General features: G+C 50.3%; 1 protein-coding gene across 1 annotated transcript; it reads left to right on the top strand.

Moving 5' to 3' along the window:
- Positions 1 to 12,308: 12,308 nt before the first annotated feature.
- LOC128950981 (olfactory receptor 14C36-like) lies at positions 12,309 to 13,241 on the top strand. The gene has a single exon (XM_054296103.1). The coding sequence runs from the start codon at positions 12,309 to 12,311 to the stop codon at positions 13,239 to 13,241; it is 933 nt and encodes a 310-aa protein (XP_054152078.1).
- The last annotated feature ends 3,424 nt before the right edge of the window (positions 13,242 to 16,665 follow it).

Raw genomic sequence — 16,665 nt, 5'->3', positions numbered from 1 at the left:
AAACTACGTACTTCACATTTACTTTTAATTTCCAATACCTATCACCTATGTTAGACAATGCACTTCTATTCTAAACCAATCCCCAAGTGCCAACATCACAGCAGAAAATGGACAACAAGAAGAAGAAAGAAGAAGGACTAGACACGCCCTGATTCCTCCATCTTGTCCCATAACCCCCTTACCAAAAATCCTAAAACCTACATTTTCACCCTGTGAACACTTTGTTATTACACCATTCAAACCTGTGTGGCTTTCACATACCCATGCCAAGTTGGCAATTCGTTGGAGGGATCAAAATCAAGCCACCAGGTGTCCCGGGCAGCATGCCAGGGTCTCCAAGCCCCCCAACGGGGTCCTTGGCAACTCTGGACATCCAGAGGGATGTGTTGAGTTCCCACAGTCCTCACCTTCCCTCCATTGTAGTGGTGCCAGGTAGCGGGAGTACATCTCTGGTCCAAGCCGTGCAAATCTCAACCACATTTGTGATGTGCACTGGACACAATCTGGGCTTTTCTGAAATCTCTTGTCTTCTGAGAAAATTATCTCCAGCACAGTCAATTCTCTCAGGCATCAGATACCTAGTTCCGGTGTGCTCCATTTTCCTTGGTGTACCTGGAGGCCTTCCTTACAAAGGCATCTCTCCCTCACACTCACTGCCAGTCGCTGCCAGAGGCTGAGAGTTTCTTGGGTTCTCCCTATCCCTTGGTCAATGACCACATCCCGGGACAGCGATCCCAGTTGCCTGGCCTCACTTCCATCCAGAATGGTGTCATTGGCTGCAGCATCCCAGATGGGAGCAGCCAGGTCAGGATGGACTTGTCTGTCTGGCAGGTGAATTCCCTCTGCAGGTCACACAGCTCACCCAGGGATAGAGAGCGAGTGATGATTTCTGGCTCTGTCTCTTCCACTGGGTGTGAGGGTCCTCATCAGTCCCATGAGTCCACATCCTCATCAGTCACTATGCTGACTGATTTGCTCTTTGATTTCTTCTTCTGAATGGGGGCAACTGCTTCTGGTTCAGGCTGTTCTGGTTCAGTGACGGTCTGTGTGGAGATGCTGATGGCACTTTTGGTTTCTTCCTCCTTTGTGACAGTCTGTGTAGACACAGACATTGTTGCTGTACTTTCGGTTTCTTCTTCAGCTGTGACACTCTGCAAAGACAGGGATGCTGTTGTTTGGCATTTGGTTCTTTCCTCCTCTGTGGCATTCTGTGCGCACACAGACGCTGTTGCTTTGCTTCTCTTTTCCCCTTCCTCGAGAAAATGCTGCACCACACCATGTAGTGTTTTTTTTCTAAGCATGTTGCAGGCTTAGAAAAGACAAAGCAGAACTAAAAACACTATGCTGTCCTTGTCATCCAGAGAGAACTTAGCATTTTCAAAAACTGCTGTGTCAAGCCTGAGAGGCTGGACAAAGTAATTCTTTACCCCTCCCCCCAGGAAATGGGTGTGAATGGTGAGGCCCCAGACATAGCACCCTAGATTAGGACAAGCAAACAAAATTGAGTACTGTCATGGTTTGACACTGGCACAATGCCAGTGTCCCCATGAGAATACCTTCACCCTGGTGTCTGCTGTGAGATGTGACCAGGACTAAGCGAAGCAGGCTCCTACTTAATAATAAAGAAAACTTTATTAACTAAACTACAAGAAAATAACTAAAATACAATGAAAGAAAAAAACACACAAGGAAAATTAAAACCTTAGAAAAGCATTTTCCTCCTCCCCCCACCAAATTTCCCAATACAATACATTCCCCCAAATCACCAACTTTCAATCCAGCACCACCCTTTAGAATACTCAATCTTCAGTTCATCAAGAGTGAGGAGTCCCTCTTGTGCCATAGGCTTGCCCCGGAAACATCATTGAGACCTCTCGTGTTTCCTGTCACAGGTGGCACCGCCTGAAAAATCCTTTGTCATCGTGACACCTTCCTTCCATGCCCAGTGCTCTCACCACTGTGCATGGACCAGAGCTGCTTCTAGGGTTCCCCTTTTAAGGATGCTTTGTCCAGTTCCAACAAAGAGCCCAGTCTCTCACTTTTGGGACACCTGTCCCCCCCCAGATTTCACCCCCTGGGGCTGAGGGGTCTCAAAACCAGAGATCTTCTCTTCCACTGAAGAGCGAGGGCACCAACCACGCTCCTCACCTGTTGTCTCTGTTCATGCACTCTTACACATAACATCACTGCACTCCCTTGGCTCCGAGCCATTGCCTCCCCCTACGTGCAGTCTCTGTGTCACAATGAAAAAAAAAATGGTTCCGTCCATGGCTATACAAGAAAAGTCCAGCCAAAAGGCCCCTCCGTCATCTCCTCCCCCACTCAAGAGTCTTCTCCACTTCCCTCGTGGCCCATTCCCTCTTATCTCCTATCTTATCTCTCTTCTCATGCAGCTCCAGGAGTATCAGCATTTGTAAGGTTTCCATCATACAAGAAAAGGGTTAAAAATTTCAGTCTCTGCCTGTCCGGAGCTCCGGAGCTCCCACGCTGCCCTGCGGGCACCTTCTCACCGCACTCCCTGCTCCTTCTCCTTCTCAGCCGGCCGCTATCAAATTCAGACGCCGACTCTCTCTCTCTCTCTCTGTCCTGGGGAAGGGGCGGGGGGGGACGACTGTCCGATGCCTCTTGGTGCTCCTCCACCCTTCCATCGTCGAGGGCCTCTTCACCTCCCATTTCTGTCCAGGCCCAGGCCTACCACATCGCTGCCCCTCCCCCGCCCAGCAGCAGCTGCTGGACAGGGGAGAGAGATCTGACCTCTTTCCTGCTGGAAGTCCCAGAGGAGCAGCTTTTGTTTTAACCCCTGTGTGTTCTCAGAGGCGGGTCCAAATCTCAGTGGCCAAAACAGGTGCCAATATTAAAATCTGAACACCAATTGGTGACCACAGCATATGCCAGAAAACCTACTTCCTGTCAATGTCAAACGACCACAGATGTCACTAAAAGGATTTTGTCCAGAGGCTGCTGGGGCCCTGCCCAGGCTCCCCAGGGAAGGGTCCCAGCTCCAGGGCTCTTGGAGCTGCAGCAGCGTTTGGACAGTGCTGCCAGGCCCAGGCTGGCATTGTTGGGCTGTCCTGTGCAGGGCCAGCAGTTGGACTGGAGGATCCTGATGGGTCCCTCCCAGCTCAGCCAATTCTGTGGTTCTGGGATCCCATGAGCCTGGGGATGGGGCTGCCAATGGTTGCCATGGCAACGGCTCTGGCTGCAGGCCTGAGCTACTGTCCATGGCAACCACCCCTGGCATGGGGTCTCCATGGATGTGCCAAGAGACTGACCATAGCAAAAGGGGACTGGTGATGGTTGCCATGGAAACTGACCACAGCAACAGGGTGCTGGTGATGGTTGCCTGCTAAGGATCAGATTTTTCACAGACCCTCAGAGGGGTTCCATGGGGACTTTCCAAGAGTCTCCAGGCTGTTCCAGACCTGGAATGTCACAGGCAGAGACAGGGGCTCCATGGAGACCTCCCAGGGCTTTCTGGGGATGGTAAAGAGCCGTGTGGTCAGAGGCAGTCACAGCCATTCCATGGTGACATCCCAGGGGACCTTGGGCTGCAAAGGCACTGATCTGTCACAGGCACTCACGGGGGCTCCACGGTGACATCCCAGGAGTCCCCAGGCTTCCAAAGAGCCAGGATGTCCCAGACACTCACAGGGGTTCCTGTCATGGGCACAGTGGGAGCTTCAGGCAAAGTTTATTATTAGAGAAGCTCCTGTTGGGTCTCGAGGTTCAGAAAGGAGCCCCAACAGCCCCCACAGATCGCAAAATGTCACCATTCAATCAGAGATGACATAGACTCAGATCACAAGTCTAAGGGCTAAAAGCCACCCTTTTTTCAATCCTCTTCTTTTATACCTTCGTTTACTAGAGGTGGACATCATTGGTCATTTATTCAACACATTTCACATGATTGGCTAATTAAGACAATATTCTTCATTAAACAACTTTATGGAAAAAACAACCTACTATAAATATCGTCAACGTGCCAGTTATTGATGTTTGTTTTACATTCAGCCTTTCTGGGGGCTCTCTGGATGTGGGAAACCCTCCTGTAGCAGTTCTGTGCCAGGTAAAAGGAGATGCACAGGACTTTTTTGTTCTTCAGCTTCTTGTTTATTGTTATCTTCTCTAAAGTTTTGCATGCTGTGCATACCAGGCTCAGCATGCTGGACAAACACCTCAAAATGGCTATAAAATGTATGGTTTCAATGTCTTTTAAAGTTGTCTCACCCAATTGACTCTTAAAACGTACATTATTTCTACTTATCTACACATAACTCATCCCTTGACTGTCCACATAACCTCTGCACTGTGCTTTCCTTGACCAATCACCCTGTGCCACCAACACTGCAGAAAATTGAGTAGATGAAGAAGAAGACAGGGACTATATCCAAATTCCTCCATTTTGCTTCCTATCTACGTCATATTAAAAATCCCAAAACCTCAATTTCTCACCCAAGGAACATGCTATACTATCCTCTAATCTATTTCAGGCTTTGGTAAATTCTAATCTGTGTCAAAGTCCTGGAAGTCCTCTCCATGGGCAAAGGTGAAAGGTAGTGTTTCTCTGGGGGTCAGGACCCCTCAGAGCAGAGAGAGAAATAATCCCTGTGCCCTGGATTCCCACACATTTAACCTAAAAACCTTTAAGCCCTATCATGTGAAGTTACCATAAATGTTCCAGATAAGTAGGATTAGAAGGAGAAGAAATAGAGAACAACAGAAAGACAGAAGATCCATAAAAAGACACACAGATAGGCACCAACTGCTGGAGTTCCAGCATCGCTAACAGAAGAACCCCAGAAGAAGGCAGGATCCAGATCATGGGCTGGCCTCGCACTCTTGCTTTTAATCCCCTGGGCCTTCATGGGCCCGCCCCTGGTGTGGGACTGCCAGCTGCTTGTCAAATCAGAGCCAGGGTAGCACCAGCTGCTACTGTGTGATTGATTGACAGCTCAGCCAATCAGAGTGGGGTTAGCACAGCGTTTGCTATGTGATTGACAGCTCTGCCAGGCCAGGGCTGGGGGTGGGGCTCTGTCCCACCACAAACCAAGGCCTGACCCGACCCTGGCCCCACACATGCATTCTGAGCATCCCAAGGTGTCTCGGGACATCGATCTCATCCAGCCTCTGACAGCGACCATGATAACACTACGGAACCTCATGGAACCATGGGTCAGTTGTGACAATGGACATCCAACGAAACTATGGTGAGACTGTGGAATCCAGGAATCATGGAATCAAGGAGACCATTGTGCAAATCATAGGCCCTATGGAAGCAAGTATCAACGATCAAACTGTGGTTTGATTGGGATTGATTTAAAATAGAAACAAGGAGACATTGTTTCGCAGCAGGGTTGCGTAGGGCCAATGGACCCTTGTGACTCTGTTGGGGCTCATGAAACTAAGAAGCCATTGTGACATTGCCAGACCTCGTGGAATCAAGGAGACCATTGTGACAGTGTGGGGACCCATGAAGTCAAGGGAACATGGAACAGGTCTGCCTGGTTTGGACTCCTGGAGGCTGTCTGACAGGTCCTACGGAATTTGTCATGTCAAGGGCCACTTCCCATCTGACCGTGAAGCGCTGGGGCTCTGGGCTTTCCTTCCTATGGGAAAGAACTGTCTTTCTTGTCTAGGCACCCATGGCCAAAACTGGGATTCTGCATCTAAAATTCTCTATATCCAAGGGTTACTCCTAGAACAAATCTGTCCGTACAGTCAAGTCTGGCTAGACTTGGCCTCTGGTGACTGTCTCTCATCTGATCCTGAACCACTGGGGCTCACTTGTTTCCTTCCTATGGAGACCACTGTGACACTGCGGGGCATTGTGGAACCAATGGGCATGGTTACGCTGTAGGAACTTGTGGAACCAAGAGGATCATTGTGACACTGCAGAGTCTTGAGGAACCATGGAGACCATTTGGACACTTTGGAGCCTTGTGAAATGCAGGTCATCATAGTGAAACTGCAGGGTACCATGGATCCAAGGGACCAATGTGACACTGTGGGGCCTCATGGAACCAAGGACATCTTTGTGGCTCTGTTGGGCCACATGGTCCTAAAGGGCCAGTGTGAAGCAGCAGGGCTTTGTGGAGCCAACAGGCCATTGCTGCATTTCAGGCCCTTGTGGAGCCAAAGAGCCATTGTAATCCTGCGAGGCACCATGGATCCATGGAGAGCATCGTGGCATTGCAAGGCCCCATGGAATCATGGAGACCATTGTGACCCTGCAGGGCCTCATGGAAGGAAGGGGCCATTGTGACACTATGGGAATTTGTGGAACCAAGAGGATCATTGTTGCACTACTGGGCCCCAATGGAACCAAGGGGCCATTGGACACAGCGAGGCTTCATAGAACCAACAGACCATTAGGACACTGTGAGGCCTTGTGGAACCATGGAGACCAATAAGATCCTTAAGGATTTGTGTCATCAAGGGGCCATTATGACACCTGAGAGCATCATGGAAGCAAGAGAACCATTGTGGCACTGGAAGGCCTCATGAAAGCAAGGAGCCATTGTGACACTGCACACAAACTTCATGTTCCCTGTGGAAGCAAGGGAACATGAAATAGGTGTGGCTGCCTTGGCCTTGGTCACCTGACAGGTCTGGCTGACCTTGGAATGTGGAAGGCCTCTCCCATCTGCCCCTGAAACACTGGTGCTCTGGGCTCTTCTTTTCATGGAAAAGAACTATCCATCTTTTCCAGGCATCCATGGCCAAAATTAGGATTCTATCTCCAAATTTTTTTGTATTAAAGGATTGCTCCCAGACTAAAGTTGCCAGGACAGAGAAGTCTGGCTGGTCTTTGACTCCTGAGGGGCAGCACGCACCTATTTTCCAAACACTGGAAAGGCCTCTGTGCTTTTCTTTATATGAAAAAAAAATCCCTCTTCTCCAGGTACAAATGTTTTAAATTAGGACTCTGCATTCATAATTTCAAGTATCCAAGGGTTGTTCCAAGCAAACCTGCCAGGACAACAGGTGAGGCTTGCCTTGACCTCTGGTGGGTCCCGTTCATAAGCTTCTGAAACATGGGGCTCCATGGTTTCCTTCCTATGGAGACCAATGTAACATTTGGGAGCCTTGTGAAATGAAGGGCCCATTATGACACTGCAGAGCACCATGGATCCAAGGCACCATTGTGACACTGTGGAGCCTCGTGGAACCAAGGACATCATTGTGGCTGTGTTGGGTCACATGGTCCCAAGGGACCAGAGCAAAGCAGCGTTTTGAGAGTTAGCCTGGCTGTAACTCAGAGTCAGCCAGATTTTACTCCGAAAGAACTGGGCATGAGTTTCAAGCCCTAGGAATCATTTGTTTAACTTAGGGTTAGGCCGAGCTTGAGAGTTCCTCCATAAGCCTTTAGTGTCATTATGCTATATTGTCCAAGTTCTATTCCCATATTGGTTACTTGTTTGTCCTATATGGTTATTGTTCTAGTTTTCTAACCCCAAGTGTACATGTTGTTGCTTCCCCTTTGTCTCAGGTCTTTGGATCCTGCCCCTTGTACTGTGCTCGACTTCTCCATGTTTATTGTTTCTCACCCTATTACTAAAGTTCCTTTTGGGCAATTCCATCAAACCCGCTCCTTTTCATTTTCGCCACCCTCGCACTGAAGTCAGGGAACCAGAGAGGTTTGTCGCAGCCATCCTCACTGTGACATTTGGTGCCCAAACAGGAACCATGACATTCAGGGCTCCCCATCAATCACATCAGCTGGGGTGAGCTGATGGATAGGCAAGCGCTCCCCGGGATTTTGGATTGTGCCGGGCCCGGCCGATCCATCGTTCCTTCGAGGGACCTTGGCCAGGATCAGCAGGAATGATGACGGTTTCACCTGCGTAGGATTGCAGGTGGGTTTGGGGAAATGGAAGACATTTATTGCCCATTTTGCCACTGTGTTTTTACAATATGCACTCAAGTTCCATAATTGATTTGGGGTGTTTTGGTGGCTGTTCCCCCCTAAGGTGGACACTAGATGTCCAAAGTAGAAAGGAGTGTATATAGATGCTTTAAGTTTATTCTCACTGATCATGATAAAATATTTTCAAAGAATGAATTAAAATTGTGAGGTGGATCATTAAAAATTTTCCAGATGCTCCTGCTGACGAAATCCATACTATCAAATTTTGGGACTCAGTGGGAGTTAAATTGTAAAACATTTAGATCAAAAGAGACCCCATCATGCCCCACATGCTCCCTATCTTCCACACCATCCTTGAAACCCTTCACCAGCAAGCAGTGTGTTGAAAACTGAATCCATTGGTCACTCCTAACTTGGGACCTCTCCTCAAACTTGCCTTTTTTGGACTTTCCACAATCCTCCGAGATGGCCATTGCCACACCCTCTTGGAGCATTGTACCCTGGAGACTCAAGATGGAAGGAGCCTGAATATGGCCTGACCATCCTCCCTCCATCTTGGCTCCTCTACCTCCTGCTACCATAACCTTCTCTTCTTCCCTGAATGAACCTCCAGACTCCACCCCCACAAGTGCGGGTCATGCTCCACTGTCAATCATTCCACCTTCGCCCTGGGCCTTGCCTCCAGAACTCCACCCCGGAAGTCCACCATCCTAAATCAAGGCCCTTCCTCCCCAACACCTGACAAAATGGCAGTGCCCTTTGCCTCACTCTCTGGCAAAAATATAACCCCCATGGTCAAAGATACTAAGCCCAACAGTTGCACTATTTCTAATCTGAATGTTTCTGCTCCAAGTTATTCTTCCTCCCCAGAAGACAGTATGGATTCCACAGAGCCACCTCTCCCCTCAACTCCAGTAGACCCTTAGGAAAGGATCTGAAAGGAAGCAGATAAGGAAGGAGACTGGCAAATAGTCTCAAAACCCCTCATTGTCCTGGTAGGTTATGAAAGTATGGGGCAGAATCCCAGGTATCATCCATTGGTTTATGAGGAAATCAAGGATCTGTGTAGGGCAGCTAAAGACCATAGGAAGGACTTACCGTGTTTTAATGGCCTAATGAGGGCCATGTTTACAGCACATGTCTTAACCCCCTATGATTTAAAATGTATTATGACCATGTTGTTGTCAGCTACAGAATACACACTGTGGGAAGGGGGATGGAAGTGTTTAGTAAATCAATTAATCATTAATAGCAGACTATGGTAATAATGAGGCAAGGGTGGAATTGACAATCAACCATCTAGCTGGAGAAGGACAACACAGCCTACCAGGTGATCAAGCAGCAGGTATCCCCAGAGAAGTATTGGATAATATCAAAGAGATGGCTTTGAAAGCTTTAATCCAGGTATTGGATGGTAGCACCTCCAATTTGGACTACCTTGGGTGGCTGCAGCTAAAGCTTTAGGACAATTAGACCATCTTGGGTGCCTGTTAAGTAAGCAGGCCAATGCTACCTCCCTCACATTGAGTGGCCTGAACTCAGACATAGAGACCATCAGACATGCCACCTTGCAGAACAGCAATAGAGTTGTTACTCTGGGCACATGGGCATGGCTGTGTAGACTCTGAGGGCATGTGTTGCATGAATCTCTCCAGCCACAGCAAGTCAATCCACAAGAGCATTCAGGTACTGAAGGAAGGGTTCAAGAAGCTTCAAGTGGAAAACAAAGACTGGTTCAATAAACTCTTCCAATCCAAGGGACTAAAGGGTTGGATGATATCTAGCTAAAACGGGGCATTTAATTCTCTTAGTCGTTGTTGTTGCATTGTTAATTGTCCCATGTTTATTTGGATGCTTTTTGAAAGTCTTACAAAATTCTTTCAGTTCCATCTTTGTTGTAAAACAGAAAGGGGGAAGATACCCAACACAGGCTCCTCATGGACTCCTTGGAGGAGAGAATTGGAGGCCAGGATGGCACAAAAACCTCTCAGAGACTCAGTGTGGGAAAGAAAATCCTTAAAAGTAACTAAAAGTATTCCTAAATCCATAAAGTACCTTAAAAATCTTGAGTATCTCAAGGCATTAATGAGCCCCACCGAGTGTCAGTACAAAGCCTCTCAAGGGACTAATTACAGCAGATAATTGGAGGCAAAGATTGCATCTCACAGACTCCAAGCCAAAAGCCAAACCCAAAGTTCTTTAAAAATCCGGCAGTCTCTGCAGGGAGCGTTAAGGAGCTCCCAGGGCCATTCCTGAGCAAGGCTCCCCAGCGACTCCTTCCAGCAGATCCTTGAGGTCACTGGGATGTGGGCTAGGGGGGTATGCTGAGGGCAGGACAAGGGGCTGACAGTGCCCAGCCTGGCTGGGGCTGTGCCAGGAGGCCTGGTAACCAGGAAGAGCTTCAAAAGCACATTTCTCTTGATGAGCAGCTCTTCTGCCAGCCCAGCAGGGTTGGGACACTGCCTGCAGCCACCCCGGGCACAGCACAGAGGCACAGAGAGCTTCAATCAGTCAGGGCTGGGAAGGTGCTGAGAAGTGCCTGGGGCAGAATCACTGCCTGCCCTTGGCACAGGAACCTCTGGCTGCAGGACAATGCAGCTGCAGCTCCTGGAGCCATCTCCTAAAGCTGGAGCATCCCAATGCCTACAGACCCTGTGAGTACAACTCTGAGTATATCTGGCGGAGAGGAGTTGAAATGCTCATGAAGATCTGACATGCTGAGGGACTCTGATCAGTCGTAGACTATTTCCAAGGTAAGGATTTTGATAAAAATGAGGAAATTGCCTAAGATTTTATATTCAGTTTCCTACTTTTGGACAATGGCAGGGAAGAGGAGATAAATATTAAAGGTTGATTATGAATTATTTATTATGAATTTTGACAAAGACATTCAAACTGAGACATTCAAACTGTTAGTTTTAGTGATCAGTAGGACATCTCTAATGGGCTTTCCACCACTCTGCCCATGGACAGCACCAGCATCACCTTTGCTGGAGCCATCAGACTTAGCCTAAACTGTCCTTTCTCCAAGCTGCAAACAGAACCTGCCCCCAGCCAGTGCCCTGCAAACAGGCAGGGTTCTGTAGGGCCAGGGAGAGTGCACAGAGAATTGGGGTCTGTGAGTGCTGGCAGGGAGAGATCAGGAACAGGGAAACACCTGCAGGAGGAAAATCTCCAGGAAGCAGAGAGAAGATCAGGGAAGGAGAGAAAACAAATCCCAGCAATGCTGTGGCAGGGAGAGTTTAGAGATGCCCAGAGGATCCCCTCCAGTGCAGCCCCTCCCTCTGAACAAGCCCCCTCCTTCCTGTGCCCCAGCCAAGCCTCTGCCCTCAGGGCCGGGGCTTCAAGGCGTGCAGCCCCTTCTGTGCAGGCAGAGCTGCAGCAGAGCTGTGGGGCAGCTCTGCAGCCCTGGGCCCAGTTCCCTCTGGAGAGCACAGGGCTGGGAGCAGCTGCCCAGCACTGGGGGCTCTGGAGGGGGCACAGCTGGCTCAAGGTGACGCTGTCCCCAGTGCCCGGCCCTGGGCAATGCTGTCAGTGCAGCCAGGGAAGGAGCTGCATCTCCCTTCATCCAATGCCATCATAAGGACACTTTGAAATCTCTCTGAGATTTCCTTCCTGTTTTGAGCTTCCCTCCAGAATGCAAACCTGTGCTGTAACATCTCTGTGTTATCTGAAATCCCCAGGGTGAGAGATAGAAGTTCTAGAATGGGAAAATGCTGTTGGGTTGGTGAAATGAGCCCTGTGTGTCCTTGGGTACAAATGTGGGGCTGAGACCTTGAGAAGGGGATGGACATTCGGTGGAGTGTGGGGGATCCATCTGCTCTCAGCAGTGTTGGAATTGTTTTTAAAGGAAACATGGGAGGGTGATTATCCTCTGTCTGAGAATGGTGAAAGCCCAGAGAATCCTGGAACAGGACAGGGAGACAGACCTCCTCCTCTCACTCTCCACTCACCACCTTGCCTCAGAGAACTCAGTCTGTTCTCCCTGAGGGCAGCAGAAATGGTGAGAGTTTCTATCATCCAAAAATAGTCAGCAGGAGAGAGGGAAGAGGATTTGTAAAAACTCTAGAATATTTAAATAGACTTTACCATTCCTGCTCTCTGGCAGTGGGTGTGCAGATGCTGACAGGGCCTTCTGTATTAACAAGGTTTCAGAGTGGAACAGGAGAAAAAGTCTCTGTCCTCCCCCCACATCTGCACAGCAAGGCTGAATCATAAAAAGCCTGTCTGTAGTTGCCCTGAACCTGATGTCCCACACAGCCAGCACCAGCCAGGGCTCCACACTTGGAACTGAAGGAAAATCCGCTAAAAATTTAAAGGGTGTCAGAGGGTTACAAGAGAAGGGTCCCTGAGAAATGGCTTTGATTTTTCTGGAAGAGGTTTCTCCTAATCTGTCACTGACTTTTCTCCATGACCAGGTCTCCATGTCCAACCCCAGTAAATGTCCAACAGCAGCTCCATCAGGCACTTCCTCCTGCTGGTATTGGCAGACACACGGCAGCTTCAGCTCCTGCACTTCTGCCTCTTGCTGGGCATCTCCCTGGCTGCCCTCCTGGGCATCGGCCTCATCATCAGCGCCGTAGCCTGTGGCCGCCACCTGCACACGCCCATGTTCTTCTTCCTGCTCAACCTGGCCCTCAGCGACCTGGGCTCCATCTGCACCACTGTCCCCAAAGCCATGCACAATTCCCTCTGGGACACCAGCACCATCTCCTACATAGGATGTGCAGCACAGGTTCTTCTGAATTTCTTCTTCCTTGGATCAGAGCTTTCCCTCCTTACCATCATGTGCTACAACCGCTACGTGTCCATCTGCAAACCCCTGCACTACGGGATCCTCCTGGGCAGCAGAGCTTGTGCCCACATGGCAGCAGCTGCCTGGGCCAGTGGCTTTGTCAATGCTCTCATGCACACGACCAATACATTTTCCCTTCCCCTGTGCCAGGGCAATGCCCTGGGCCAGTTCTTCTGTGAAATCCCACAGATCCTCAAGCTCTCCTGCTCCAAATCCTACCTCAGGCAATTTGGGCTTCTTGTAGTGAGTGCCTGTTTAGCATTTGGTTGTTTTGTGTTCATTGTTTTCTCCTATGTGCAGATCTTCAGGGCTGTGCTGAGGATCCCCTCTGAGCAGGGACGGCACAAAGCCTTTTCCACTTGCCTCCCTCACCTGGCTGTGTTTTCCCTGTTCCTCAGCACTATCATATTTGCTCATCTGAAGCCCCTCTGCATGTCCTCCCCATCCCTGGATGTGGCTCTGTCAGTTCTGTACTCAGTGGTGCCTCCAGCCCTGAACCCCCTCATCTACAGCCTGAGGAACCAGGAGCTCAGGGCTGCAGTGTGGACAGTGATGACGGGATGGTTTCAGAAACATTAAACTGCTGGCCAATTTCTGAAAGTCACTTGTAATAAAAGTCATTTTTGATACTTCTTGTTGGATTGATTATGAGCTTTTTCCCTTTTGTTTTAGCTTTTCCATATTGTTCACCAAGAAATATTCTGAGTGCCGTTTCTCATTTTGTTTCTCTCCACATTCCCTGTGACCACAGACTCTTTCAATGAGGGGCTGCGCTCCTGCTGGTATTAAAGGAACTAAGGCTCTCCCAGCAAAGTTTTCTACAGAGATGCCCTTTTGTAGCCTTCTCCGGAGCTGCAGCAGCAATGTCTGTGTGCAGAGCTGGGGGCAGATCAGTGCTGGCCCAGCCGCTGTCCCCAGCGGCAACAGCACTTGGTGTTGCCAGTGGTGCTGCCATGGCCCTGCCCCGCTGCCCTGGTGGCCCTGGTGTTGCTGTAGGGCCTGAGTGCTCTCGGGGCCGGGTACAGCCCTGGGGGTGGCAGTGCCGGGGCTGCAGCAGGGACAGGCCATGGGCACTGCTGGGGCAGCGCTGACGCCTCAGGCCAGGGCCTGGGTGCTCCAGGCTCCTTGCCCAGGCTCTCTCAAGAACACGCCCAGGCCAATGCTCATCACAGAAAACCCCCATGAGCAGCCCCAGGCTGGCAGTGGGCAGGCTGGGGGCAAACAGCATGGCTGGGGCTCTGCAAGGGCCCTGGGACAGAGGGGAAGGAGCAGCAGAGCAGGGACTGATCCATCCCCCGTGCGCTGGACAGCCCAAGGCAGCGTCCCAGAGTGTCCTCATGGAGCTGCCAACAACATCCCCCCTCTGCAGCCCTGGCCTCTCCCCCAGCTCACACAGGTGCCCCATCCTTGCAGGCACAGACACGGCAGCACTGGCTCAGCAGCCCCTGTTTTCATTGCACAGAGCAGGGGGAGCAGACCCATGCTGTTGGTGTAGGGACATGAACCTGAGGGAGCACAAATGCCATCAGCCCCTGGGGCCAGCAAGGGCTGGGGGACACCGGGGAAACCACTCAGCTTTGTCCTGGCCTCTGCACTCAGCCATAAAGTTTGTTCCCATCAGCTGGGAGTTTCCTGTCCCACTGCAGACGCTGTTGCTCAGAGCCAGGGCTGCCTGGCAGCCACCCCCAAACTGCCCTGAGCATTTCCTCTGTTTCGGCTTTGCTTTCTTTCCTCTTCCTGATACAAATTTCTTCCTATTGCCCACCCCTCTTCCCTCCCCTGCAAACAGCCCATCCCTGTTTGCCCTTTCCTCTCTGGCCCCACTCCCCATTGCAGTTCCTGAATTGGCCCCATGGGAACAACCCTTGGGCAGCAGGGTCATCCTACAAGTGCTGCAGAAATTGTCTGCAGGCTCCTGCAGTGCCTGGTGCTGCTCCCTTGCCAGAGGCACCCCAGGCCAGGGCGGCACATCTGGGCTGCTGTGTCTGGCTCTGGGGCTCCCTGTTCTGGGCAGAGAGGAGGAGCTGCAGAGGCTCTGCAGGACTGACAGGATGGGCTTTGGGGCTGGCAGGAGAAGCTGAGGGACCTGGGCTGCTGGAGTTTCTGAAGAGGAGGCCCAGGGCTCATCCTGCGACTACTCCACGGGTGGTTCCAGAGAATCACAGAATCAGCAAGGTTGGAACAGGCCATGGAGATCATCAAGTCCAACCTGTGCCTTGACGCTCCCTTGTCTCCCCTGAGCCTCCTCTTCTCCAGGATAAACAACCCCATCTCCCTCAGCCACTTCTTACAGCACTTGTGCTCCAGACCCCTCCCCAGCCTTGTTGCCCTTCTCTGGACACACTCCAGCCCCTCCATGTTCTTCCTAAATTGAGGGGCCCAGAACTGCAAACAGCACTCGAGGCGCTGTGCAAGCAGTGCTGAGCACAGGGGAAGAATCCCTGCTCTGCTCCTGCTGGCCACACCATTTCTCATCAATAGGAGCGCCAGTGGTTGGATGAGGGTGTCCTGGGTTGACTATAGGATGCGTCTATCCCCCATCGTCTCATTCTGTTTATGTGGAATAATAAGTTTTGTACCTTTAAGAGTGTTCCAGAGAGTGAAGGGGAGAAGAGAAGAGAAGCGCAGTTTGTTTTCAGGCACGGCACTCACTCCTCCACATTCCTGCTCCTGGACTGTGTTGTCTGCGGACGGACAGCAGGACAGAGCTCTTCCTTTGCTTTTTAGTTAGTGTTAACTAGCTGAGGCAGAGAAGTTCCCTGGACTGTTTTTTTTCCTTTTTTTGCCTTTTTTTTCCTTTTGGACCTCTTGAAACTGCTCTGGACTGAACACCAGCAGAGCACCGGCAGCTGCACCTGTGGCCCACCAGGCCAGGTCTGGCCAGAGACAATTCTAGCACCGGAGGGACTGATCAGAGACTGAGTGAGCTGAGCTTCAACCCAGGGTTTTCTCAGTTTGTCATCTCTTTTAGAGTGGCAAGGGGTCTCATTGTTTGATATTGTTTTATTTTTATTGTTTAATAAACAGGTTTTTTTCCACCTTTCTCCAAGGAGGTATTTTTTCCCGCCCAGACCAATGAGGGGGAGGGGCCGATTGGATCTGCTTTTCCCACCAGAGCTCCTTTGGGGGATTCTTCCCCAAATTTGCTCTAAACCTGGACACCGTTGTATGGGACAAGAGACCCATAGATGGGTTCCCAATTAAACCAACACCTGAAAACCCAAGAACGTTCTAATCTTGAGCACTTAACATATACTGCATGTTGGCAGAGGGATACCACTGGCAGTGAGGTTACAAAAATCTGTAAACTACAAAAACAGGAGGAAAAGAATGAAGGGAGAGAAGAGGTTAGTGTTAAGTGGGACCCCCTTAATTACTTACCTCCTCCTCCGTTCCCTCCTATTTACCCGGCGATATCCCAGGGTCCTCTCCCAGATCCCCTGATTTTACCTCTGGCCTCTCCATCCCCAGAACCAGCAACCGCTCCGATCCCATTACCACCTCTGATTAACACTCCTATGGTTATTACTCCTACCCTAACCTCAACTCCCTTACCTGCTCCAAACACTACTGTCCCACCTCCCTCTAATCCAGTTATTTCTCCAGTCTCCCCCTCAGCCTCTTCAACTGTCTCTCCAGCCTCACCACCAGTGTCCTTTCCTACGGGTTCAGTCTCTTTCCCCTTACTTACTGCTGTACCATTACCTCCCCCTAACTGGGAGGTGAGCACCTCCATCCCTAACCCAGCTAGTAGGAGCTCCCTAGCCCCCACTCATTCTGTTTCTTCACAGAAGGGTAACCTCACAGAGGGACCTTACTGTAATACAAGATCTAAAACATCTAAAGTGGAGAAGCTTTTTCCTCTTGGAGAAGTCCCCATGGGTGGGATACGTGGGGACTTGGGTTTGTGAATGCCCCATTAACAGCCACCAAAGTTCGAGGTTTTAAAAAGGAGTTCGGGAACTTAGTGGAGGATCCGGTAGGTATATCGAACCAAATAGAC

The sequence above is a fragment of the Melozone crissalis genome, unplaced genomic scaffold (assembly GCF_028551555.1).
Source record: "Melozone crissalis strain CALT ecotype California unplaced genomic scaffold, PUWL_Pcris_2 ptg000007l_1, whole genome shotgun sequence".
NCBI lineage: Eukaryota > Metazoa > Chordata > Aves > Passeriformes > Passerellidae > Melozone > Melozone crissalis.
The sequence above is the reverse complement of the archived record's forward strand: the minus strand, read 5'-3'. Positions and strand labels throughout refer to the sequence as shown.

Excerpts from the sequence above, each read along its gene's own strand:
- LOC128950981 (XM_054296103.1), top strand. The coding sequence starts at position 12,309 with ATGTCCAACAGCAGCTCCATCAGGCACTTCCTCCTGCTGGTATTGGCA.